The following is a 25,780-nucleotide window of genomic DNA, read 5'->3' on the forward strand; positions in this document are numbered from 1 at the left end:
AGTGTATGTCGCTGAGCGTGTGTACTCCTTGAGGTTCCGAAAACTACACCGCCTCTCAATCTCCCTCCCTCCGCCGAGCCTTTTGATTCCACTGGCGGACCTTCATTTACTTGCTGCGCTCGTTGCGCACGTACGACAGCGTGCATGTGGCACGCGCCGTCTTCCTTTTCCCTTTCTCTCGCCCCGACGTCTTCCCTCTCTCCCTCTGTATGCGTGGTCACTGCCGCGTAGTACCGCGCCGCCCTAAGCGCAGAGCACTCATTCACGCACCGCGTTTTCCTTCAACCACACACACACACACACGCACGTAAACGCCTGCTCCTCTTGTCTTCCATCGCCTTTCTCATTCCCACCACCACCACCACCACCTCTTGTCTCCTCGTCTTTGCCCCTCCACTTGCATCCCTCGCTTCACCCTCAACTTTATCTTTTCTGCTTACAAAACTCATCTTCATCATTTCTGGTCTTCTTTAGTGTGTGTGGGGAGCGGGGAAAAACTGCGGCAGTTGGTCGTGCTCTGTGTGCGCTCTGCTCTCCCTCTCTCTCTCTCTGGGCATGGGTCGATGTAAGAGAAAGAGCGGCACAGTCATTCGATTCTCTCGTGCTCTTTTATTCCGCCCCTCCTGCCTCGTGCACGTGAGTCTGTGGATTGGGTGTTTGCACAACACCCTCGGTCTCTCCTCCCTTACCCCTTGCTCTAGTGTGTCCTGCCTCGCGAGGAACATCGCCGTCCCTCGCCTTTTCCCTTTCGCCCAACTTGCCAGTCACCGCGTCCCCCTCCCCCAGCTGTTGTCTATCATGGACGGAGCACCACCACAACAACAGCCACGGCAGCAGCAGGACCAGTGGGAGGAGCGTGTGCGGACTCCTCCACAACAGAAATCATCGCCACTGGGGGAGGATGCGACGCTAGCAGCAGTCATCGCGGAGGATGGGGTCAACGCACGCCGGCGCTCCTTGGTGGCACAAGTCACCTCCACCATCTCTTCTTCCTTTCACTTTCTGGCCAAGGAAGCGTTACCTCGTAGCTCCGGTGCGCAGCGCACTCTTAACCACGGCACAAACAGCTGTACCAGAAAGGCAAGCCCCCGCCCCGATGAACCACCGCTCACGCACGCGCGCCCGCCTGCCTCGCGGGAAGAGGTCGAAGGGCAGCTGGACAAAGTTCTTTACGCGATCGGCCAACTTCAACAGCTGCAGCAGCGCGGCCGCTACATCGCCAGCACCGAAGTGAAAAACCTCCGCCGGGCGTTCCTCTTCGCTGTTGGTGAGGAGCAGCGCTATCAAGACGCTGTAGCAGCGCATGGAAAGGCGTGTGTGTGCTCCTCAACATCCACCATGCCGCCCCTGCCTGCGCAGCGCACCCCACCCAAGGCAGCCATCCCCACGGCGGGCCCCACCGCCACCGGAGCAGCGCCATGGGACGGCCAAAGAATGCCATCCCTTGATGGCCCAGGTGAAAATGTAGTCGCGGATGCAGCAGAGATCGCTCAACCCACAGAAGGAAAGCGGGAGTATAGCCCAAAGGCGACGGCAGCTGACAGGCTACTCGCTGCGCTGGAGCGGTACGTTGACAAGACCCCGTCCTCTACCTCCTTCGATGTTAGCGGCGCGAGCTTCTCGTGGGGCAGCGTCATCCACACCCCCGGCGAGCGGCGGCTGCAGTCACTTACGGTATCCATCTTCACCTTCTTCACGGGCATCCCCATCTGCATCGCCATCACTGCGCTGCTCCTGCTCTCGCGCTACACGGCGCCCCTGATGGTGCTGTACTTCCTCTGGATCTTCACCTTCGGGCGGCCCAGCCACCCGTTGTATAAAAGCCCAACGTTCCTACGCCTCTTCTTCTGGCGCCACTACTGCGACTACTTCCCCGTGCGCCTCATCATTCCTAAGCCGGTTCGGCGTCTCTTCGACAGGGAGGGGAACTACTTTTTCGTGTACCACCCGCATGGCATTCACTCGTTTGGGGCGATCATCAACTTCGGGCTCGACCAGAACGACGCATCGAAGATGCTTAACGGCATCACAATCCACCTGCAGACCCTCGGAATTAACCTTTACATCCCTCTATGGCGCCAACTTGCCATCTGGGCAGGGTGCGGTGACGCCAGTGCATCCTGCATCCGCAAGACACTCCGGTCCGGTCCAGGGCAGAGCGTCATGCTCGTCGTCGGTGGGGCGGAGGAGTCGCTCATGGCAAAGCCGAACCGCAACGACCTGCTCCTGTTCAAGCGCAAAGGCTTCATCAAGATCGCGCTGCAGGAGGGGACACCGCTGGTGCCAGTGTACGGCTTCGGTGAAAATAACGTGTACGGCGTGCCGGTGCTGGCCGACGAGCCGTGGATGCGGTACCTGATGGATCTATTTAAGCACTTCGTCGGTTTTGCCATCCCGCTGGTGTGCGGCCGCGGCTTCTTCAACTTCAATTATGGACCGCTGCCGCATCGCCGCCCGATAGTGGTGGTGGTCGGAGAGCCGTTGGTAGTCCCGCACATTCCTAACCCAACAACGGAGGATTTGGAGGTCTGGCAGGGCAAGTATATCGAGTGTCTCCGAAAGCTGTACAACGACCACCGTGGCATCTACGACTTGGAGTCGACCGGGTTGCGCATCATGCAGTGAGCACGAGAGATGACAGAGACTGCACATGCGTGGGTACGAGGGAGTGCATGGTGAGCGAGCGAGCGAGCGAGCACTTTCCGCTTTCTTCAAGTGGCACTGCGCAGTGGTCGAGTAAAGCTGAAAGCGAAGTATCGTCACGTGTGCCCACAAAACGTGTTTGCCCCGCTCCCCTCTCTTTTCACGAGGACGCGCCACTCATTCTGCCTATTATGACAGCAGCGGAGGTCTCTCTACGTGGGCGCGTGCGCGCGTGGTGCAGGCGAACTGGTGAGGGAAACGAATGCGCGTATGCGTGTCTGTGTGTCTTAGTGGTCGTTTGCTCCGTAGCTGCCGTGTGCTGATGCGGCGGCTGACCTTTGCTGATATCGTTGATCCCTCCACCTCTGTTGTGGTAAGGTGCCTGCGTTGGCGTGTGTTTGGCAGCAGAGGTCTTCGGCAGATTTGTGGAGTGACTGGCACCGTCATCTCCATCCCTCCTGTTCAATTATATGCCCCTTGACTTCACCCCACCCCCCACCCCTACCATCGTCACACACACACACGCACGCACACGCACGCACCACCGTCTTCCACGGGCGGGCACTCCTACCCGGTTTCCTTGCTCTTGCCCGCATGGTGGTTTTAACCTCCTTTTTGCTTTTTCCCTGTTGCGCCCTCCTTCCCAGTCGCACTGCGTTGATTTGAGTGCCCCTCACTCTCTCTGCAATGTGGTGCGTCTTCTTCGACCCACCACCAGCGCAGCGTCTCTGTCTCCCCCTCCCCCCCCTCTCTCCGCCCCTCCCCGGGACCAACCCCCACGACCTTCATCCCCTCCCCCGCCCCTCCCCCTCCCCCACACACACACCGTGCATCTTCCCTCTCTCTATGACCACCGCTCCTCTGTTCGGCTGCACACCATCTGCATGCATCCATAGCCTCAGAACGTGATACCTCTTCTCCCCCTTTCCAAAGGCCTGTACATCTGCCTACACACACCCACATGGGCATAAACGCCCTTGCTGCGTACTGCAGCAGTGTACGCAACGGAGAAGAGACGCGTACACTGCTGCAGTACGCAGCAATATGCACACGCACCTTCCTTGCTCTCTCTCTCCCTTTCCCTCTAGCTCCCTGGAAGACACAAGACGCAGATACACGTGCTCGGGTGTGGGCGTGTATGTGTGTGTGTGTGTGGGTGTGTGTGCTTGCGTTCAACGACGCGCTTTGCGCATGCTTGGCGGGGGGGATAGACCTGCAGATGAATGCAGAACGTAAGAGAGACACCAAAGGAGAGAAATGGAGAAGTCGCCTTGGCACTTAATCCCCTCCTCCCTCCGCCTCCTCGATGTGATCCCTCTCCCCACTCCTTCCCCGATTGGCGAGCCAATCGCCTCCACTACAAGCCCACGCCTCTCTCTGTCCCCCCCCCTCCTCCTCTCTCTCCTCTCCTCTCCTCTTAACACGCCTGCGCGCACATACGCACACGCATCTGTCCCCGCGCTGTTGCAGCTCCCCTCCTCCTTTTCTTAGCGAATCCCTTCCAAAGGCACGCGTGACCCCTCTGCCTCCCTTCCCTCCCACCGCCACCGTCACCACCAACCACCCACTGCCAACAATACACGAGTACAAGCAATGGTGCTCTTCTCCACCTACCGCAGCAAGCGCATTGTCGCGCAGGGCTTCCTCAGCGGCCCCGTGATGACCGCACGCGCCTTCGGTGACTACTACTTCCAGCGCGCGTGGAACGGATGCGTGCAGTGGGTGATCCCTGGTGAGATGCGCTTCTGGGCGTGCGGCATTCCCATCATCTACTTCATTCATCGCTACCACAACGACCACTCGCTGGAGCCCGACCTAGTGGAGAAGGCTATGATTCTGCGCTGGGGCGGCTCGCTGGAGGAAGTCCGCAAGCTTTCGCCACAGGATCAACTCCGCATCCGCATCTTTACGGACATAGAGAAGCTGTACTCCGCCTACGGCCCCAAGGACACCATCATCCAGCCTCCGGGCGACACCCTACCAGGTAAGGACTACTACCACAAGAGCGGCACTCCTGGTGCCCACCATTAAACACAAGCGAGTGAGCGTGTGCTGTAGGCCCTTCTACGTCGTTTCTTCCATCGCCCCCCCCTCCCTAACGCTCTTCCAAGCCCACCCCCTCTCCCTCGCCGCGGTATCGCTGTGGTTGCCCTCTCGTCTTTGTTTGCTAGTGCTGTCTGCTGCAGTGGGGGGAGGCAGAGACATGGAACAGCCAAATGTGTGTGCGGGTCCGATGGGTATGTCAGTGGGTGGGAAAGTAGGGAGAGGCGCTGGCGCTGGAGAAGAAAGCAGTGGCGCCTCGAAGTATTCAGAAGGCTCTTTGACAGACAGCACTGGGGGTGTATATGTTTGTGTGCAGGCGTTTGGTTTCTTCCCCGGATAGTATGGTTTAAAGCTACGTAGGAAGATTAGCCTGATGGAGCTCAGCCACAGCAGTGGCAGCGTGGGCAGCGGCAGGAGAAGAAGGCTGGGCCACCTGCCTCTGCGCTGGTTCCTCTCAGCGTTAGTCTATTGAGGGGATTGCGTATGTGTGTGTGTGTAGAGGGAGGTGTGTGCCATATCTTTTCGGGAGTCCTCAGTCAAAGGTGCACTATGGTGTAACGCACGCATACATGAGGAGCGGCTGTGCACACTAGGAAGCACACAGCGTCCTCAGTACACACAGAACCACGTAAAAGACAGTCAGAACGAAAGACAAGCGGAGTGGTCTGTGCGTGCGCGCGTCGGCGGCGCTCTAAACCGACGAGAATGCCTGGATGGTGAAAGTCGCTGCTGTGTGTGCAGCTGTGTTATAGGCGGCAGCTGACAAAACACTAGGAAGTGGGAGGAGGAAGGGAGGAAGGCGAGGTGAGTCTCGCTGCAGCTCTCCACCGCTGCTGGACTGGCAGCCCACACTCATCTGCTTGCCCCCATCTCCATGTCCGCCACCTTCCACAGTCGCCATTCCCGCTGCACTCTCGCCGTGGCGTGCGCGCATGTGTGTCTGCACCTCTCTCTCGCATACTCCCTTACTCATACCCCACTGACATCACGCGCTGCAACACGCACACGCAGCATCCATTACACACCTCCAGTGACGCACACTTTCCCCTGCACCAAACCTCGCCAAAAAGGCATCGTAGTCCGACCGACAAACGCACGCACACGCACTCGAGTGCATTCCATCAACACCGTCCAGACTGCACGTCTTGCCATGTCTTCGGAGGTTTCGATTCAGCTGACGCCGTACCCGGCGGCGTTCATCATTGAGCACGCCAAGCGCAAGAAGTACGCGGCGGGCTACATCCTTGGCACGGTCCGAGCAGAGGAAATCGTAATCACAGACTTCATTCCACACACACACAAGGATACGGAGGTTCCGAACACAAAGACCCACCGCGCGGAGCTGACGCGCCGGCGCGCGGCCAAGCGCCGCCATACGACGCAGGACCTCATAGGCTGGTACTCGGCAGGGCAACCTGGTGCGGACCTGACCGAGGAGGACTATCAGCTGTGGTGCAATTCACCGTCTGTCATTTTTCAGGGCCGACACTGCCTTCACCTGCACTGCGAGATGCCCCATGAGGATGCGGCGACGCCGAAGGTGACGTGGACAGCCTCTGTCGTCTTCGAGGACCCTGCGGATCGAACGCTGAAGCACATCAACCACAAGGTCACCCTCGCCCCCATGAACAACCTTGCCTCGGATGTGATGCTGAGCCACATCACCTCCCTTTCCCTTTACAACGGCGGCCACCCTTTCGCTCGTAGCAAACTGCAGAACCTGGACGAGGTAGCGTACGTGGCCTCCATCGACCACAAGTCCTCCACAGATGCTGTGGATGAAGTGCAGCGCCGGCTGGTGCGCGCGGTGGAGGCGGCGCAGGAGGTTGTGACGTGTGGCAGCGGAGGTGGCAAGGAGGCGCATGAGATGATGACCGCCGTCGAGAACTTCCGCGCAATTCGCGATGAGGCACTGAAGCGTCAGCGTGACCAGACTGGTCGCATGGACTTCAACTCTCAGCAGTTCAAGGACGCCCTCATGATCAAGTGCGCCGCAACGATCCTACGCCGGGAGATTGACCAGATCGAGCATCTCGCCACCGTGTACGGCGACGACGCCGCCCGCCGCAACAACGCCACTGGCGGTGAGAACAGCGAAAAGCAGCAGTAACCGCCGAAAGGGGATTGGGAGGGAGGGGAGGGGGGGGGTTGCACCGCTCTGTGTATGTGTGTGTGTGTGTAAGACGGAATAGAATGAATAAATGAGAGAACCAGTCTGGGCTGGATCCCACCGCTGGGGTGAAGCTGTGGGGTAGTCGAGCAGCAGCGAAAACCACAGTTAACCCCCTTTCCTTTCCTTTCCTCTCGTCGTCCTTTCTGGTTGTCCGAAAGGGGATTACGTGTAGGTGTGCGCAGGGGAGGCAAGGAGGTGGGGACAGGCAAGGTGGAAGCAATGGAAAGAGAGAGAGAGAGAGAGAGAGACATGCGGAGAAGGACGATTCCTTGTCATCTCCCCTACCCTTCCCCCCCATCCACCCACCCAAACCCCACTGCACTTTGCGTATGTGCGTTGGGCGTGAAGGCAGTCTTAGGCTGCTGCCTCGTTGTTGTTCTTCACCTTCGCCCCCGTCCCTCTCACCCCTTATGTTGTTTGCCTTCTTCTTTAATGAGCTTAAGTAAGTCGTCGTTGTGCGGGTGCGTAGGCGTTTGGGATTTAGCGGCGTGTCTGTGGCAAACTTGAGGCCGAAGGGCGCTCACGTGACATCTAAGCAGTGAAGGAAGTGCAAACCGAAAGAGAAGAGACATAGGCGGCAAATCGGCGCTGCGAGGCAACGGAGCTGAAGTATAAGAGGAGGTGCGCCACCGCCGCTCTGTGATACCGCCGTCATCTTTGTTCTCGTCTGGGTGGCTCGTTGAGAGAGAATACACGCACGTATGTGTGTGTGTGGGTGGGTGGGTGGGTGGGTGAATGTGCACCTGCATGTGTGGTTGACCCGCTCTCTCTCGCGCGCGCGCGCTCTCGTATGCGTTACGTCTTCTCTACAGTGTTAGCAACGTTCATCAGTAGTGGTTGTCATTGAGTTGTACGTGCACGAGAGGATGGATAAGGGGGCACGCCACTGGAACACCGAGCCTCACGATTCTCTTCCTCTAAGAGTGTAGTGGAATGACCGCTCACGTCCCCCTCGTTCTCTCTCTCTCTTTTACCCCCCTCCCTCCTTCATGCGGTTTGCATTGCGGTCTCGCTGACCTTCTCCGCACCGCCTCTTCGCCAAGTACATCCACGCACGACGGTTTCTGAGAGCCACTTCCTCTCGTTGTGCCTTCGGAGAGTGTTGCTACCACAACTACAGCAGCGGCACTACACGCACACGCTCTGCAGGAGAGGAAGAATGGGAAGTCCGTACATCCGTTGTCCCACTCCCTCCCTTGCGGAGGAAGCGCTGCACCTTGAGTGGGCCTTCGGCCTCAACAGCGACTACAAGGCTGGAATCCACAACCTCAGCAGTGGCGGCAGCGGAGGCACTGGCCGAGGTAGAAGCCAAGAGCAGCAGCAGCGAAAGGTCTTCTACACGCTGGCGCACACCGGCATCTTGTATGATGCAATCCACAACACGCAGAAGCACCTCCTGGGGCACCGGTACTCCATCAGCAGCAGCTGCTGCAGTCACAATCACCGCTTCATCGTGACAGCGGACGAGGGCGATGTCACGGTGCGCCGGCGCATTCAGCAGCAGGTGGTGCTCACGCAGTCAGTCAAGGGACACTCGGGCGTGGCACCGGAAGATGTGGAGGAGGAAGAGCTTCGGGAAGAAGCTGCCATGCTTGTCGACCCCTCCCTCGCGAAGCGTGACGACGAGGAGGACGGATCCACCATGATTGTGTGGGACTCGGCGACCGCGCTGCCGTTGAAGGTGATCGCAACAGGCAAGTATGGCGGTGTCCTGAGCGTCTCCATGTCGCCGGATGGCCAATACCTCGCCACTCTCAACCGCAGAGACCCGCAGGAGATCATGATCTGGGCCTGGACGCAAACGAACTCAGCGGCGGGGGGTGCGGCGCCTGGCAGTGTCGACCTTCTCGCAGATGTTGGCGTGGCCCCCGTCTTTGTGCGCCGCATCGCTGCGCGTGATGAGCAGACGTTCATTTCCTTCTCGCAGGACCACCCAGAGCTGCTGTGTACGAACGGGCTGCGCCGAGTCATCTTCTGGTCTTGGAGGGAGGGGGTACTCAAGTACTACTCGCCGCCTATCCTTCAGCGCCGCCTCAGGGCCTCGGTCGGAAACTTCACGCAAACGGTGTACCTGCCTGGCACGATGATGGCGTGCAGTGGCACCGTCGACGGCGATGTCGTCCTCTGGTCCTTGCAGCCGCAGGACCGCGTCATCAAGGAGCAGGACAAGTCGCTACTGAAGATGGTGCGGGTCCACAACGGCGGCGTGACCTTCATCACAACAGTGCAAGGGTACATCGTCACTGGCGGGATGGATGGCATCGTCAAGTTCCTAGATGCAAAGTTGCGGCTGGTAGCGTGGTTTGACGACCTCAACGGCGGCCCCATCGTCTCCATCAGCTTCGACTGTGTGCCGTCGGTGGTAACGGTAGAGGAAGCGCGGACGTTGGCGCAGGAGCAGGTCGATGGTCACCTCCTCACTGAGGGCACCGCCGCGGCAAACCTGTTTACCGCGCCAGATTTCATGGTGTCGACGGCGCACAGCATGATCATCGATGTGTCGGCGAAGGCATTCCACACTCCCGGCGGCGCCGCACACGCTGGCTCCAAGCCAGCGACTCGCGGACGGCTCATTGTGCAGGGTCAAGACCGTGCTGTCCAGTGCCTCGCGGCGCACCCGCACCTGCCGCGGCTGGCGATCGGTGGGTACAGTGGCAATCTGCATCTCTGGGACTACTGCGAGAAGCGAGTGGTGCTGCTGAGCCTCTTCCGCAACCTACTGATCCGCTGCATGACCTTCGACCCGTTGGGCAAGTGGCTCGTCGTCGGCTTCACTAACGGGGTCATAAAAGTGCTGGACGCAGAGACACTCGAGGAGGAGCAGACAATTCGACCCATAACCAACACCACCGCAGTCGGCACGGCAACTGGCGGCGACGCAGCAGCAACCGGAGCAGCAGTAGATACGACTCCGTCCTCCTCTCAGGGCAAGGGCAAGCAGAGTATCGCCGCAGAACAGCAGCAGTCAACAGTGCGCAAGGCAGCCGCCAGCGTAGAAGAGATCTGCTTCTCCCCTGACAGCCTCCTCATGGCCACCGCCAACAATGACGGCTCCGTCGGCTTGTACGAGTATGTGAACACGCATGCGACTACCAAGAAGGCGGAGTGGCAGCTGGTGGGCCACCACAAGACACACAACGCACCCATCTGCGGCCTCCACTTTGGTGCCCACACGACTGGCTTAGAGGGAGCGCTGCGACTCCTCTCCGTCGGCGGCGACAAGCGGCTCATTGAGTACGAGCTCGTCGACTCCAGCCCCGAAACAGGGCTTCTCTTACGTACAGCACACAAGATATCGCAGGAGTCGACGCCGACGGGCTTCGCCTGGCTGCCAGGCGGGTGCTCGCTGCTGGACACAGCAAGCCAGCCGCGCGGCTTCTTTGAGAGCTACGACGACGGCGATGACGACGGGGCAGAGGACGGTAGCGTGACACACGAACGGGGGGGCAGAGACAAGCCTGACAGAGCAGAAGCCGAAGCAGGAGGCGGTGGTAGCGGCAAGGATATGCTGGACATGCTGCTGATCGCCACCCGCGAGTATAAGTTTCAGGTGTACCTCAGCAACTGGAGCCGGCAGTGCGTCAAGACAGTCTTGGCGCCAACGTTTGGCGGCCCGGTGACGCGGATGGCTGTTGTGCCGGTAGCGAAGCAGTCCGCCGTCCCTGCCTCGTCATTCTCCTCGTCCCCGCCGCCGTCTCACTGCCTGGTGTACGCAACCAAGGAGAAGGTGATTGGGCTCACCCAGCTCCCCCTCCGCGGAGACCCGTGCGGCTCTATCGGCATCCTCGCCCACCCTGGCAGCATCACCAGCATGGTCACCTCACACGACGGTGCCGTCGTCTTTACGGCGGGCGGGCCGGACCAGGCTGTCATGCAGTGGCGCGTGCGCGGCGACTGCATCATGTCACCATCGGAGTGGACGACTGTCGTGCAGTGCCGGGAGAAGGGTGGTGTGCCACTGCCCCATCTCGTCGGCGCGGTTGAGGGTGGTGCTGAGGGTGAGCTGATGAATGAGGTGGTAGACTACTTCTACTATGCCCAGATCCGCGCGCAGGGCGAGGAAACGACAGCGAAGCGCGTGCTGCTTGGGGCGATTCCGTTTTCCCAGATGCCGAACCTCCTGCGCTCGCTCTGCTACTACCCGTCCGAGCAGGAGATCGGGCACCTGACCTACGAGGTGGCGAACATGTACGGCCCACGAGACGAACCGCTCGCCGAGGTGGACGTGGACGCCATTCTGCTTGACTTCTCGCAGTTCATGCGGTTCTATATCAATTACCGCCCTGTGTTCGGCATCACAAGGCAAGATATCGAGGCAGCCTTCCGCGCACTCGGCGCGGATAGCGTGACGGGGGAAATCAACCGCGACCGCCTCTTTCATCTTCTTGCCACCGAGGGGGAGCCACTCAAGCCAAACGAAGTCGCCGCGGCTCTGACGTCGCTGCTCGGCGACGGTATCCGACTCGAAATGCTCGAGGATGCCATTACAGCACGCGCCTTTGCGGAGAACCTGCTGGGCTTCGAGGATTATGACAATGAGCTTGGACCAGACAGCAATGGGCAGCGCGGCAACGGCGTGGACGGCGAAGATGACTACGATAGCGGCAGCGACATCTGTGCCGCTGGTGACGAGGTGGACATCAAAGCATCCGCATAGTCCCTAGCTGTTACAGATTGGATGGCCGCGGCGCTAGCCGCTGGTGGCGTAGGCACAGAAATGTTGTGCTGTGCTCCTCGCTCATGTACGTAGGACGTAGTCGTCGATTCCTTGCTCCCTGGTGAGCTCGGTTAAGGGAACAAGGCAGGAGGAGAAGCGGAGGGGCGAGCGACGAGAGCACCACCTCCAGCGCCCGCACGTTGGGGTAGCGCGAGTGCATACCCTTCCAGTGTGTTCGCTGCCTGCCTGCCTGCCTGTCTGTGTGTGTGTGTGTGTGTGGGTGGGCGGGTGTGGGAGTGTGCCCCTCTTCAGTATGATGATGTAAACCAGAGAATGGCGTCTGTCGGCGAGTGTGAAGGGAAGTGGGAAGAGGAGTGAAGAGAAAAGGAGAGAGGCAGGGAGGAATGGTTCAGACACACTCACTCCTCGAATACATAGCCGGTGTATGTCCGTCACTGTGGAGCAAGGGGGGGGGGAAGCGGGCGTCTGCCTCACCTGCCCCTCTTTTCCGTCTCTCCTCTCCTCCTCCGCTTCCATTGCTCCCTCCCTCCCCCAACAGCAAGAAGAGCGATACGCTATGCAAAAAGGGAGGACGTTTTTCGCTGTGCGCTCACTCCTCGACACCAGCCCTCTTTCCCCTTCGCGCCGAGCCTTGCCGACTCATCAGACAGCAAGGCTCGGTTGGACCTCTCACTGGTTGTCCTCCATCTGTCTGCTACTATCCACCAGCACACACCCTCCCCACCCCCTCCTCCGCTCTTTCTGCTGCCTTCTACACACAGAGGGTCAACGGGGGGCGGTTAGCCTTCGTCATCCGCGTGTATTGTGGACTGATGCCGCCTCTTTTGGGCGCGTACGGAGGTGTGTGGATGTTTGCGCCAGCGGTGCATCGTCGCCCCCGACGCCACCCACCCCCCTCTCTCTTGCCACAGTTACCCACCCCTTCCCTCCCCTCCCCCTATTTTCCCTTGATCATCAGCCGCAAACCTCTCGCATTCCGCTACAGAGCTGCTCTCCACTCCTCTCGCATTTGGCGCACATACGTAATACAGCCATACGCACTGAGGCACTCAAATCAGCAGATCTACAGAGCGAGGCAGCACTGCCTTCGAGGTTGGTTCGCCGCTGCGTCGTGCTCACACACACACACACACACACACACACACGCCCGCGCTATCATAACCACCATCATCATCATAGACGCACCTTTCATAGACACATATACTCACATTCACGCCAGACGGAAGTGAACAGACCCCGGAGAGGGGCCCGCCCATCACTACGCTGCTGGTTCCTGTCGGTAGAGAGCTCAAGTTGCAAGTACTCCCTTACGCATACGCACCTCACACCTGTACGGGGGTGTCTCCCTTCGTTGCTAATCGCTCGTCGAAGTACTACAGAGACTACCACCACCGCCCCGCCTACCCTCTCCTGCAGCGCTGCCATCCATGTCTTCTGCTGCCGCCTCCTGCGCCACCCGCCCTCTCTCTGGAGTGCGCGTTTTCTTGCACATCCGCCGTAGCTCCGCTGACGAAGACGTAGGATGGGGGAATCTCAGTAGCAGTGGTATCGACTGCGCCAAGAAGCGCAAGAGAGACAGTAACCGAGACTCTGCCAGGGATGTACTGCGCACCGCACGTGCGCATGCGCAGCAGCTGGGCGCCACGCTTGCCCTGAGTGAGGCCACCGCGGATTTGGTTGTCTTCCACCGCGGCAGCGCGTCTTTCCTAGAGGCTGCGCACATGAAATTCAAGACAGTAGTTCGTCCAGACTACCTTGCTGCGTGCGTCGCTGCCGAAGAGCGAGTGAACATAGCCCCCTACGTCGTCACGCCAACGGACAGCGCGACGGCAACCATGTGCATCACCCCAACGCGCAAGTCTGCTGGAATCTCCTCCGCTGTCCCTTCATCTCATACCTCAGCCTCCTCACCTGGAAATGGTCGTAGTGCAGCGTCCGCCGCTGACGACATCCCTAACAGCACTGGTAGGAATACGAGGAGTAGTAGGCCAGCTGGGCGAGGTGCAGCTGCCGCCCCCTCGTCTGCCTCCACCAGCTCCCCCTCGCGTGCAACGCATAGTCCGCTGAAATCCGAGGCCAAAACAGGCACACCAGCCGAAGGCTCTACAAGCCCCCCTCTGCTTTACCGCTTGCTTCTTTTCGATGACAATGAGGACGGCGGCAAGGGAGATGGACAGCAGCGCGGGCCTGCAGCTCTTGCAAGGATGCTGACGGCGTGTGAGGAAGGTGCAGTCGCAGCCACCGCTGCTTCTTCCTCAGCCCCTCAGGTCATGCCCAGTACCACCACCAACAGCGGCACCACAAAGCTGTATCATCTCCTTGATGACATGCCTAACAACAAGGCAAATGCCGTACCCTGCGCAGTTGGAAAGCCCCAACGCGACGGTGCAGGAGGTCAGCAAAGACTGGACAATTCGCTCACATTTCACAGCAGCAGCAACAGCAGTGCACTCACTCAGGAAAGAATAATTGCGACTCGTACGAAGCGAGGCACCCACCAGACTAGCACGGCGGCGGTAGGACTGGACGAGGTCGCTGCTCGGCAGTCTAGCACCGACACCGTCTCCACACCGCGGCTCACCCCGTCGTCTCGACACGAAGTCGGTAGTGGCGGAAGTCAAGGCGTGAGTGCTGTAATGCTGCCCAGCAGAAGCCGCAGCAGCGGAAACGAGCGAATTGCTACCGCAGTGGAAAGGCGGGAGGCAGATATGGAGGAAGAAGAAATGATTCGCCATACGGTGCTGCGCTCGACGGCGACGGCTGCCGTGACTCAACGAAGGGAACGACCTCCCAAGCAGGCTGACTCGGCCCCCAAGCCGGCGAACACGGTATCGTTGCTTGTGGGCAGTGTGGCCGGCGACCAAAACGCGATGGCAAAGCGAGACCGAGACCCTTTCTTGAGCTCCGAAGGTAGCACGCAACAGCAGCTGCTGCCATCAGTGGCGTCAACGCTGTCCCTGGGTGAGCTAAGTGATGGGGAGATGGCCATCACTCAGCCGCTTGCCACCTCCCCCCTAAAAGCGTTCACGGCTGCCGCACAGCCGCAGACGCCATCAGCAGTATCCAGGGCACCGACCGGAGCGACTGCAAAGCGACTTCGCAACAGCAGCAGGGCAGACGGCCCTACGGAAGGGTCGGCGCATCACACCCATGCAACGCCTTCCGCCAAGGCGCAAGGTCTTCGCCAGAGACGAATAAAGCAAGAAGATGCGGTGGACGGTGCAGTTCATGAAAAGGCGAGTAAGTCACGGAAACAAGGGCAGCCGCAACAACAACAGAAGCGCCAGCTTTGTGCGCGCCAACGTCGTCGTGTCTCAAACCGAGGTAGGGCTGAGGTTCCATCCGACCTCGAGTGCACTCTCACCGCGGAGTCGCCCTTCTCCATGACCTTCACAGACCTCGCTCTCCTCTGTCGACTGGCCGCGGAGGATGAGGGAGGGGGGGCGACGGCCTCTAAGTTGTGCGTGCACATATTCCTCGATGACGTTTCAGACGTCAATGTCGATGCAGCCTCAGCGGCGTCGCTTTCTCTTTTTCTGCGCGACGTTGTGGAGCAGCTGGGTGCCACGTGTGACATCCTCGGCGGCGACGCCGACAGCAGAGGACATTCGTGCTGGTTTGGTCGACACAGACGCACGCGCGCGAGACGAAAGCCGACGCACCTTGTCGTGAGCCCGCGCGCTGCTCTCACGCCGGACATTCTGTACTGCAAGGCGGTAGGCATCCCAATTCTAACGCCGCAGTGGCTCTATGATGCAATAGCGTTGGGGGCATTTCCGTCAATCTTGCCGCACGTCCACGCTCACCCTGTGTACGGGGATCAGCATGTAGGCGACGCGGCGGTGGCCGTGGTGGGCACCTCAGTCACTGCTGCCTGTGTCCCTCGTCGCGACGGGCACCTTGGGGCCGAGGAAGACAATGGAGATGGAGGGAGGGGAGAGGCCGTGTGGGCTAGCGCTAAAGTCACGCTGTCGTCGATTTCAAGCCACAGCGGCGGCAGCGCAGCAGTGCCTCGAGCGAGGACACCTGCGGCTGCCCCTGAAGCGCAGTGTCCTCCGCGTTGTGGAGGCTCCTCCACATTGCGACAGCTCCACAAGGAGGTGGCGGATGAGTACATACCGGCTGGCGAGCAGGCGCTGCGACCGTTCTACGCGCCTATCTTCCAAGACCGTATGTTCTACCTCTACGTCCCTCCGCTGGACCTGGCGAATGCCAGCGCGACTGGCGGCAACGCCGGGCCGCTACGTGCAAGGGGAGCGAGTCACAACAGCCGCAGTGGGAGCTACCTGGGAGACGCAACGGCTGCCTTGACGCAGGTGACGGAGCTGCTGCGCATTCTTGGTGGCACGGTGACACGTAACGTGGCGAGCACCTACCTAGACCTCGTGATCGACCTGACCGGCTTTTACGAGAACATGGTAGAGCTGGGACTGACAACAAGAGAACAGCAGGGCCAGACTCGCCCGCTCCGCCAGTCTCTCAGCTGCGCCTTTCAAGAAGCCCTACAGCGCGTCTCGCTGCGGCCTGTTTCCTTGAACGGCGGTGCTGCTGCGACCACGCCTGTCGCGCCACCAATGGCCCCTCCGGTTGTGGGGATCGCTTGGCTTATCCATTCGATTCTTACACGCCGATGGACGGCAGCGGACACCTTTGTCTTGGCTGAGCACCCTCTAGCTGCGCAGCTTGCTGCCATGCACCTGCGCGCGCGGGTCGACAGCACTGTGGCTTCTGGGGCAACAGCTTCTCACGAGGATGCGACGGGGAGTGGCGCTGTTGCGGCGGGTGCACCAGCTGCAATGGACACACACACGCCACCAGCGCCGCCGTCGCGCGATGAAGCCGCTGAGTCACCGAGCAGCTCTCTTTGGTCCGCTGTGGTGGAAGAAGCTGCTGTTTCGCACCTCAAGAAGACGCGAGGTCCGCAATCCGCACTGAAGCATACGATTCATCCGCTCGGGACACAGGAAATAGCGACAATGCTGGGCGACGCGCAGCTGCAGTCTCTCGACGTGCCTGATACAGTCGTGCCGTCCACATCAGCGCCTGCGTATCCACCTCAGCAGTCCGCCACGACTCTGCTCTGGGTGAGGGAGGAAGACAGCCTCAGCTTTGCCCGTATACAATACAGCGATGGCGATTGTGACAATGACGTCGTGTGACCGAGAGAGGGCAAAAAGGGGGTGGACCTGAGCAAGCGCACAGTCTAGGTCTGCCCGTGTGTGGGCTCCTGGCGATGCATCCTTTGCGACCAAGACCATGGACAACCAGGAACACGCCGACAGACACGCAGGCGCGTGTATGCGAACGTTGACTCCGACGATGCGCAGGCACAGTTAAACAATTTGCATGCGCGTCTGGACGCAGACGCCATCACGTTGAAGGAGGAAGTGTATTTTTCTGTTCAACTCATTCGCCGCTAGCGTCAACTTCCCCGCCACTCCTCGCTCAACTTGCACTGTGCAAGTTCAAGTGCATCGGTCGTGTGTGGGTGGGTGTGTGTGTGTGTCTGAGGAGGTGAATACGCCTCTGGATACCCAACTTCGCTGCGCATGCGCATATCAGGCGTCTCCCCTCCCCCCTCCCCTCACGCTGTCACCATCATCCCATCCCACTCCCTCCCTTACTCGGCACCGCTGTTGCTCTTATTCTCGCTCTTTGGCCTCTCCCTCTCTTCCCCCTCCCCCTCCCCCTCCTCCGCTTCTCTTCAACACGCATCGCTGCAAGTTTATTTTTGCGTGTACTAGCGTGTATAGCTGCGTGTTTTATGGCTATGCTATCATATTTCTGACCCTGCACCTGTGCTGCTGACTCACGCACTCTCTCTTTCCCTCTCCTTTTGCCATTGCCCTTCCCCATCTTTCGATCAATCCCTCTCCTTCTCCCTCTCTCCCGGGGACACAGAGAGGGAGATACCCCTGCCGCTGTGTCAGCGTGCGTCGGCGTCTCTCCCTCTCCCTCTCCCTCTCCCTGTGTGTATGCGTCTTGCTGCCGGGGAACAAAGAGAGACTCGCCTGCGTACGAGAAACGAGAGCGCCGTTGCGCTATAATGGCCGTCTCATCTGAGCCATATCAGCCGACCGGCAAGGAGGTCCCATTTGGGAGAGGTCGCTTTCTTCTCAGCCACCGCCTCGGCAATGGCTCCTTTGGCGACATCTTCGAAGGCTACGATAAGCAGAGCCAACGCATCGTCGCAGTGAAGCTGGAGCGCAAAAAAGCGCGCTACCCGCAGCTGTCCTACGAAAGTAAGGTGTACCGCGTGCTGCATCAGCCGCCGCTTGGGCAAAATGAAGTGAGCCTGAAGCAACTTCTCATGGAGAGCCTCAACTACAGCGGCGCCGGCAGTTTTCACGGTGCCACGGCGCAGGGCAGCAGCAACATCAACCCGTCGGCGAGCGCCAGGGCCATCCAGGTGCAGCATTGTAAATCGTTAGAGGACAGGATCGTCGTCGGCATCCCGCAAATTTACTACTTCGACAGTGAGGGCGACTACAACATTATGGTGATGGAGATGTGTGGCCCCTCGCTCGAGGACGTCTTTAACTACTGCCACCGCCGCTTCTCCCTCAAAACAGTGCTCATGATTGCCGATCAGCTGCTGCATCGCATTCAGTACTTCCACGAGAAGGGCTTCGTGCACCGTGACATCAAGCCGGAGAACTTTGTGCTTGGCTGCCGGTCCAAGGCGCACATCCTCTACATCATCGACTACGGGCTTTCCAAGCTCTATTGGGAGGTGAAGAAGAACAGCCACATACCTTTTGTGGAGGGCCGCCCGCTGACCGGGACAGCGCGCTACTGTAGCATCAATGTGCACCGCGGCTTCGAGCAGAGTCGCCGTGATGACCTCGAGTCCATCGGCTTTCTCTTTGTTTACTTTCTGCGAGGCAACCTTCCCTGGCAGGGGATCCAGACGAAGGACCAGCAGATCAAAACAATCAAGATAGGTGAGACCAAGATCGCGACGCCGCTGGAGGTGCTGTGCAAGGGACTACCTAAGGAGTTTCTCAAGTACTGCCAGTACTGCCGTGCCTTGACCTTCACGCAGAAGCCAGACTATGACAACCTGCGGCGCCTGTTCCGAGAACTAGGCGAGCGGCTCGGGCTGACACTGCCCATGCCTGGCGCGCCCAGTGGTAACCTCTCCGCAGCACACCGCACCGCCGTGAGCCTGCCCAACCCGCTCGCAGTGTCTGCTTTGTTGGCCACTGACGCCACATCCGCAACTGAGTCGCGTCTGCTGAGTGTTGTGAGTGGGTCTACCCTGAACAGCCGGCACAGCCAGCAGTGTCACGCCCCCAGCACTGTCGCAGCACCGCTCCTGCTGACTTCCGAGGACTTTGATCCAATGCGCGGCCCATATGACTGGTGCTTCGACTGGTTCTGCAAGCGCCAGATGGAGGTCAGCAAGGGGACAGAGGAACAGTCCCGGCGGCAGTGGGCGCGTTCCCAGCCGTCGGCTGTCGCGTCTGGCAACAGCGAGCTGCGCCTCGAGGACGTTTCCGACGAGGACGGCTCGACACAAACGAAGAGCACCAACTTTGGCAGCCACCGTCCGCCACTCCGTAATCTTCTGCAGTCGGGTCGCCTACGTGTGTAGGGGGCAAAGAGGGGGGCGATGCATATATGCCAAAGATGGCACCGCATAATGTGAGAAAAGTGGGGAGAGGCGCACACAGTGCGAATCCACGCGTGGCGTACACCCAGCAAAGCTGTCTCCAACCCCCCCTTCCTCCTTCCTCCTTCCCCCTCCCGCCGCCTTCGATCACTTACACGTACCGTACGTCCTGCGGCAGCCCCCCCCCCTCTCTCTCTTCCTGGCACGCCCGCCGCAAGCCCATTTTACCCGGCAATTCCTTTTCCCTTATCTTGTACAACCCTGCAGGGCCGCTTTTCTCTGGCGCAGTTTCTCTTCCCCGTAGTGTGCATCTCCTCTTCCGCTCTCTGCATGCTTAGATGGGTATGTTATGTATATCCGTGTGCGTTCTCTCTCTCTCTCTGTGTGGTCTCTTAAAGAGAGAGGCCCTTTGTCATCCTGCTCTCCTCGCTACACCACCTTCCTCTCGCTCTCTCGCGCACAAGCCGTCTTCCCCTCACACACTCAAATCCTTCATCCAACACCCTTATTTACCTTTATAGGTGTGTGTATGTGTTATTCTGATGACACGAGAGCACACCTCAGTGTGTGGCATCGCAGGGCCCAGCACCTCCCCACACACACACACACATGCTCTCCGTGGCGAGGCCAGGCAACCCCCCACCCCTCTCCTTCCCTGCCAACGCCAAACCACCCTCTGGTGCTGACAGGGTCAAGAGCCGACAATGTGGGGGAGGCGTCAGAGCGATGTATCGCCCCTCACATCGGCGGTCAGGTCGTGGATGGCGCTGCGTTGGAGCGACCTGCGGCAGGGAAGACGTCTGTGCCGCCCACTTGGTGGGCAGAGTGTCAGCGTAGCTCGAACGCATCTCCTTTGGCCCTCACTGCCTACTGCTGGGGGTGCCCGAGCCATCCCGTGGGGTGCACGAGGTGGCGGCTGGCAGAATGGTGTACCGGCTGTGACACAACCTGCAAGACGGGGGTGGGTGGGCAGAGTTGGGGACCGGGGCCATGCTTGGGTGACTGGGTCGGCGCACTGCTGTCACGCGTGTGTCTAGCGCTGCTTCGCCGGACGGGATGGGCCAGTTTGGCAGGCCTGGGTGGGGCGGAGTGGCGTTGAGCCTATGGTGTGGCAGAGAGGACACACGCCGAGACAAGTAAATCGAAGACCGCTTTCTCTTCACAACACCAACCCACTTACGTACATCTTTACTGGTACGACCTCTCCTTCCTCCATCACCAGTACCCAGCTCATCCACTCATCTCACCTTGCGGGGTGTTTGTGCGTCGCCCTCTCTCCCCTCATCGCGTGGCCTCGTCTCTCCGCTCGCTTCTCTTTGCTTCCGTTATGTAGTTGCCAGTGTAGAACTACACGCCACTCTCCCCTGTGTATAGAGAGGGTTGTGTGGGTGTGTGGATGTGGGTGTGGGTGTGGCTGCGCAACTATATTATGTGTACTCTTGTGTGGTACTGTCCGTATAGCAGTTTTGATCTGCTGCTGCTTCCTCTCTCTCTAGTTTATTAGCTTCTTTCCTCGCACGTGCGTGTGTGTGTGTGTGTGTGGGGGGGGGGGGGGGGGTCGCCCGTGTTGAGTTCGATTGTCGCTGCGGCTGACTGTCGTTTGGCTTTAGTGGGTAGCTTCTTTCCCTCACTTTACGCTACACGGTTATCTCTCCCCCACCCCTCTTATCTCTCTTCCTGTCTTGCGAGCATACGCAGACACGCACACCCACACCACACCACACCACACACACACACACTGCGAAGGTGGTGTACCTTGCCCAACGAACAAATCGAGAGAAATAGAAGAAGTATAAATGGTGGCTTGAGGGTTGTGCGTGCGTCTGTGCGTGGGCAAACGCACATGTCAGATGCGCGTTTCTTCGTGCTACACCAGGGGGGGGGGGGGCAGTGCACGTGTGTGGCAGTCACTGTTCTGTTTTGCGTGTGCCGCATGGTAACAGCGCATGGAATGGTGACGCAGAGAGGGGGGAGAGAGGGGGAGGGAAGCGAGCGTGGCTGGACTGCAGTGTATTTGCCGCCCTCTCGACTCTCCTTTCCTCGTCTACCTCTACCGGGTGTGTATGGGTATGAGGGAATGCAGACGGTGCTGGAGCCTAACCACTCTTCCCTACTCCCATCACAGCTGGTCTTCACATTCCCTATCTAACCTCCCTCTCATCTGTCATTCCACTCACTGTCGTCGCTCTCTCTCTCTACTACTCCTCGATAAAATAAAGCGCTTTGTCGTCTTCGCCCTCGCGTGGCCCAACGCACATACTCAAACACGCATGCGGTGATAGTGGAATTCATTGACGTCGTCGTGGTTGCTGCTGTTGCGCACATGCGCAGGCACTGGGTTCATAACGCACAACATTCTACGTTCTTTGTGTTCTGTCGAGGTGCTTCCGCCACCACTACCTCCCCCCCTCTCTCCCTCACGGTCAGTCTTGCTAGTCTCCTTGGGCCGACTCTTCTTCTTTGCTTGTGCGTCCGTCTTGTAGTTTTCATCGCTTCTCTAACTCAGCAACAACCTCTCTCTACTACTACTACTCTGAAGACACGTAAACACACACGCTCACCTTGATCATTCTCTCTCATCAACTCACTACCTCTTCCCATCACACCCACAGTCACACCTACCGCGTACACCTTCATCTTCCTATCGGTATTCTTGTGGTCCTCCGGATTCTGGACTTGCTCGGTGTTACGGCATGTGTGTGTGGTGTGTATGTAGGCCACCAGCTCCATAGTTGGTCTCTCGATCTATACATCGCTACCATGAGCCTAGAAGAGTGGGTGGAACAGCGGTATGCACGCCCTGTTGTCGTTGTGGAAGGCAGTCCTGCGGCAGATGCAATTTGTGCCCGTAATGGTATGGATCTCATTCACCTGCTACGCCTGCACAGCGTGTACAGGGGAGGGCCGCTCAGTGCCCGTGTCAGGGACCGCAGTGATACGGTCGTGTGCAACCAGTTTGGTGTTCGCCTGATGCGCACCGAGTGTGTGCGTAACGTTGCGCTGTCCCAGGTGACACGGCACACTCGACGCCTACTGCGGAACGCGGCGGCGATCGACCTTGCCTATGGGGAGCAGCTGGATGCGGCACTGGCAGAGATTGTCGAGAAGAATCGCAGTCGCCACAACGGATCGCTGCCTCGACCAGTCCGGCCGACCCAACCGTCCACAACGTCGTCGTCCTCCGCGTCATCGACGATAATCGGCGGACCAGCAGCGGTGCCGACGCTGCTGGAGCGCGCCTGCCCCACGTGGCACCGCTCTTTCATCCGCGACTTCCACAGTCTCGTGCGATGCAGCTCCTTTGATACCATCGACTACCCCATCGGGGTTCTCTTCGCAGCTTCCACGACCGAGGCCGGGGGCGTCGAGGGCATCTTCCAGGTCTTCCGTGCGCAGGCACGGCGCATCCAAGAGCTGTGTGCCAGCCTCCCTGGCATGGACACAGAGCTCCACCAGTACTATCTCATCCTGCACGACAACACGTCACCGCTGAGTCCGTCGCTGAGCACCGCACGACAGGTCCTGACGGCCGTGCAACAGTTCTACGGGGTGAACTACTGCGCCCTCGTCAAGGTAAACTCGGTCGTCGACCCACGCACCGTAAAGAACCTTGACCCCTCCATGTGGATCGAGGCCTCGCCAGCGGTGATGGACGTGCCGTCTGCGCAGGCACTCCATCAGGCAGCCGCCGCCGCATCGTCCCTCCCCTCGGGCTCCCCGACGCTTTCGTTCCGCACGCTGCACGGCACCTGCGGCACCTGGCCAAACTCGAACACCGCCATCATCACCGGGTGCTACATGAGTCCCGAGGACGTAACGGAGGTGCACAACGTCATGGCCTACTACCTCTCCCAGTCTCTCTTCAGGTTTGTGGAGCGGCGGCTGAGCATGCTCGACGTTTCCGTGCAGGATCGGCGCACAACGACGCTGGGGAAGATGGCGGCGTGGTTTAAGGGCAAGGACGAGGTCCGACCTCGCACTGCCGACGTTGTCAACAAGCCGAACGGCTTTGACTCGCCCGCGCTCCCAAAGTACGTAGCGCACTCGTTGGAGATGCAGATGCGGCACTGCGGCGATCTCTCGCTGGCGTTGCACGACCTGAAAGGTGCTGTCTCGTACTACCGCATGTGCATCGAGGAGCTGCTCGAGACACTGACGTTGCGGCCGTACAACAGGGCCCTCATCGCGGCGTGCCAAGAGGGCATTGGCGTCGCACAGCTCCTGCAGGGCAAGCTGGCGACGCAGAGCCTGACACCGTGGTACACCGGTGTGACGTCTGCGACCCAGCGGGTGAGCTCGCAGACAAACCGGTGGGAGGTGGCGTGGAACGACTACTTGGCAGCTGGAACGCAAACCTACGCGACTCGCATCGCCTTTCTCCTCTACGAGAGCAGCCGAGTGCGTACCCCGCCCATGCTGGATCGGTGCCATGCAATCCTGATGCACCTGCAGCGGAGCGGCATCCTGCGGCGGCAAAACCTGCTGAGCGGCGTTGTGAACGACATGATGGCCGGCATCGCAGCCTTCACGAACCCGCCTTTTTCAGCTGGGTTGGCGGTGACGCTATCAATCCCAAGAGACTACCCTGTGTACATGAGCCTGCGCCAGTTTGCGCAGCGGCTACAGCAGGCAGGCGCACTGTACCGCGCCGACAACTCAATCGAGCAGGCGCTTCGATGCTACCTTCGTGTGCTGGAGCTTCTCCGCGTGATTGACCCGCAGGAGACGTGGAAAACGCTCACCGAGCACCTCTACCTGACCGTTGGCCAGCTCTACACGCAGCTGGGCCAGGATGTGCGCGGGATTGCCTTGAGAAGCGCCGCCATCGCGCAAGGAACGCCGTTGTATCGCAACCCTGCCACTGCACAGCAGGCGTTTGAGGACTTCTGGGCACAACAGAAGCGCGTGCTCTCCAGCATGGGCTACGCTTTGTGCCCGCACATGCCGATGCCTCGCATTCTGCGCGACTCCTTTCACGTTGACCGCAACTACTACAGCACCGACGCGCTGACGGACGACGCGGCACACAAGATGAGCGAGACAACGGCAGAGACGGAGTGGCGCAGCATGGAGAAACATCTAAAGAAGAGCTACACAGAGACGGTGCTGAGGGCTCACCCGCGCTACCGCTTCCCAGCCTTCCAGGGAGGGAGCAAAGATAGAAGCCACGGCGCGGCCCATAGACGACAAAGCCAGAGCGGCCAGAGCACCCACGATGGGTGCAGGCACACGACCTACAATAGCCACCAGCGCAACGCGGCAGTCCGCGCACATGGTGGGGCCTTGTCGCCACCGCTGCCGGCGGTGTCGCGGGAAGCAGGGGCGCACCAGGACGATGACGTGCTTGCTGTGGCGGGGACCACGTCAGGCAGCACCGCACAGTTGTCGCGGCACTACACTATCGCGAAGGCCGAGCCGCTCGTATTGAACTTCGTCATGGAAAATACCGTCGGCTGCTCGATTGAGGCGACAGAGTTGACGCTGCTCTACCTTGACTACGCGTCACCCGAGCAGCTGTGGAAAAGCTCGATGACACAGGCGGTGCGCCTGGAGGCCGGCGCGCGCCAGCGTGTCTCCCTCCCTTTCGATCTTGTGTCGGAGGGCGAGTACGCCATCATTGGCCTGTCCTGGTCTTTGCTGGGTCAGGAAGGGTACTACTACTTTGCCACGCGGGAAAGCCGGCCTGGATGCCCGGAGAGCCTGTACGAGTACGCGATCGAGCACCCAATGCCCTCGCTCGATGCCCCGGAGAACATTCAAGTGAGCGTGACGTCATCGAAGGCGTGTGTCACTGCCACCTTCCGACCCCCGCTTCCCGAACACCTATACGACGGTGAGTATTTTCACACCAACCTCATCGTGCAGAACACCAGCGCGCAGCAGGATGCGGCGCATGTGGTTCTGCAACGCAGCCCCGTGGCATCACATCTCATGTACATCGAGGAATTTGGCCGGCTGCAGAACCTCAAGCGAGAGGCCCCGTTGGTGCTGGCGGAGCACCTGAAGGCGCAAGAGACTCGCACTTTCGCCGTCACCATACGCCCGCAACATCGTCGCGGCGATACGGCGCGGCAGAACACCCCAAATTACTTTTTTCTCCTTCTCGCCTACCTTCCCGAGCCCCTGTCGGTGCCAGAGATGTCGCTTCCTGGCTCCGCGAGCGTCCCGGGGGTTGAAACGCCCAGTATTACCCCGCCGACAGGGTCACTATCGTCGACAGCGATGCTGTCGCCCACTTCACCGTTGCACCGGCAGTTCCACACCCCGACCGCTCCTGTTGTTGCCCTCAGTGCTGCGAGTGGGCCGACCATCATGGTACGCCTACATCGGTTGCTGCGCCGGTGCGAAGTCCAGCCAGTAGTGGCAATGCACTCGACAGTGCTTCCGCCAGCCAACGCATCACTGCAAACAGCTGTGGTGCTGACAGTAAAGAACATTAGCCCGACCGCGGAACGTACCCCTATTTCCGCTACTCTCGTGACCGCAATCATTTCCAAGGGCGGCGAGCCTACCTCCATCACGCCGACGAGCGCCACTGATGTCGTGCAGGCGGTGCCAGTATCAAGCAGCGGGCCGGTCAGCAGGTTGTAGTTCACTGGCGAGCGCGACACGATGTTCGGCGCACCAG

The 25,780-nt window shown here is 59.7% G+C and overlaps 7 protein-coding genes across 7 annotated transcripts; all 7 read left to right on the forward strand.

The window, feature by feature from the left end:
* Positions 1 to 798: 798 nt before the first annotated feature.
* Positions 799 to 2,625, forward strand: LbrM_25_2380 (diacylglycerol acyltransferase, putative; the record flags this gene model as incomplete). Its single annotated transcript, XM_001565689.1, has 1 exon — positions 799 to 2,625. The coding sequence occupies one exon, from the start codon at positions 799 to 801 to the stop codon at positions 2,623 to 2,625; it is 1,827 nt and encodes a 608-aa protein (XP_001565739.1).
* A 1,611-nt stretch (positions 2,626 to 4,236) lies between these two features.
* Positions 4,237 to 4,674, forward strand: LbrM_25_2390 (hypothetical protein, conserved; the record flags this gene model as incomplete). Its single annotated transcript, XM_001565690.1, has 1 exon — positions 4,237 to 4,674. One exon carries the CDS (start codon positions 4,237 to 4,239, stop codon positions 4,672 to 4,674), a length of 438 nt encoding a protein of 145 aa, XP_001565740.1.
* A 1,522-nt stretch (positions 4,675 to 6,196) lies between these two features.
* LbrM_25_2400 (hypothetical protein, conserved) lies at positions 6,197 to 6,796 on the forward strand (the record flags this gene model as incomplete). The annotated part of the gene is made up of 1 exon (XM_001565691.1): positions 6,197 to 6,796. One exon carries the CDS (start codon positions 6,197 to 6,199, stop codon positions 6,794 to 6,796), a length of 600 nt encoding a protein of 199 aa, XP_001565741.1.
* Positions 6,797 to 8,018: 1,222 nt separating this feature from the next.
* Positions 8,019 to 11,516, forward strand: LbrM_25_2410 (hypothetical protein, conserved; the record flags this gene model as incomplete). Its single annotated transcript, XM_001565692.1, has 1 exon — positions 8,019 to 11,516. The coding sequence occupies one exon, from the start codon at positions 8,019 to 8,021 to the stop codon at positions 11,514 to 11,516; it is 3,498 nt and encodes a 1,165-aa protein (XP_001565742.1).
* Positions 11,517 to 12,964: 1,448 nt separating this feature from the next.
* LbrM_25_2420 (hypothetical protein, conserved) lies at positions 12,965 to 16,696 on the forward strand (the record flags this gene model as incomplete). The annotated part of the gene is made up of 1 exon (XM_001565693.1): positions 12,965 to 16,696. The coding sequence occupies one exon, from the start codon at positions 12,965 to 12,967 to the stop codon at positions 16,694 to 16,696; it is 3,732 nt and encodes a 1,243-aa protein (XP_001565743.1).
* An 887-nt stretch (positions 16,697 to 17,583) lies between these two features.
* LbrM_25_2430 (casein kinase I, putative) lies at positions 17,584 to 19,134 on the forward strand (the record flags this gene model as incomplete). The annotated part of the gene is made up of 1 exon (XM_001565694.1): positions 17,584 to 19,134. The coding sequence occupies one exon, from the start codon at positions 17,584 to 17,586 to the stop codon at positions 19,132 to 19,134; it is 1,551 nt and encodes a 516-aa protein (XP_001565744.1).
* Positions 19,135 to 21,912: 2,778 nt separating this feature from the next.
* Positions 21,913 to 25,743, forward strand: LbrM_25_2440 (hypothetical protein, conserved; the record flags this gene model as incomplete). Its single annotated transcript, XM_001565695.1, has 1 exon — positions 21,913 to 25,743. The coding sequence occupies one exon, from the start codon at positions 21,913 to 21,915 to the stop codon at positions 25,741 to 25,743; it is 3,831 nt and encodes a 1,276-aa protein (XP_001565745.1).
* Between the last annotated feature and the right edge of the window lie 37 nt (positions 25,744 to 25,780).

The sequence above is a fragment of the Leishmania braziliensis genome, contig 37, assembly GCF_000002845.2.
Source record: "Leishmania braziliensis MHOM/BR/75/M2904 WGS CADA00000000 data, contig 37, whole genome shotgun sequence".
NCBI lineage: Eukaryota > Euglenozoa > Kinetoplastea > Trypanosomatida > Trypanosomatidae > Leishmania > Leishmania braziliensis.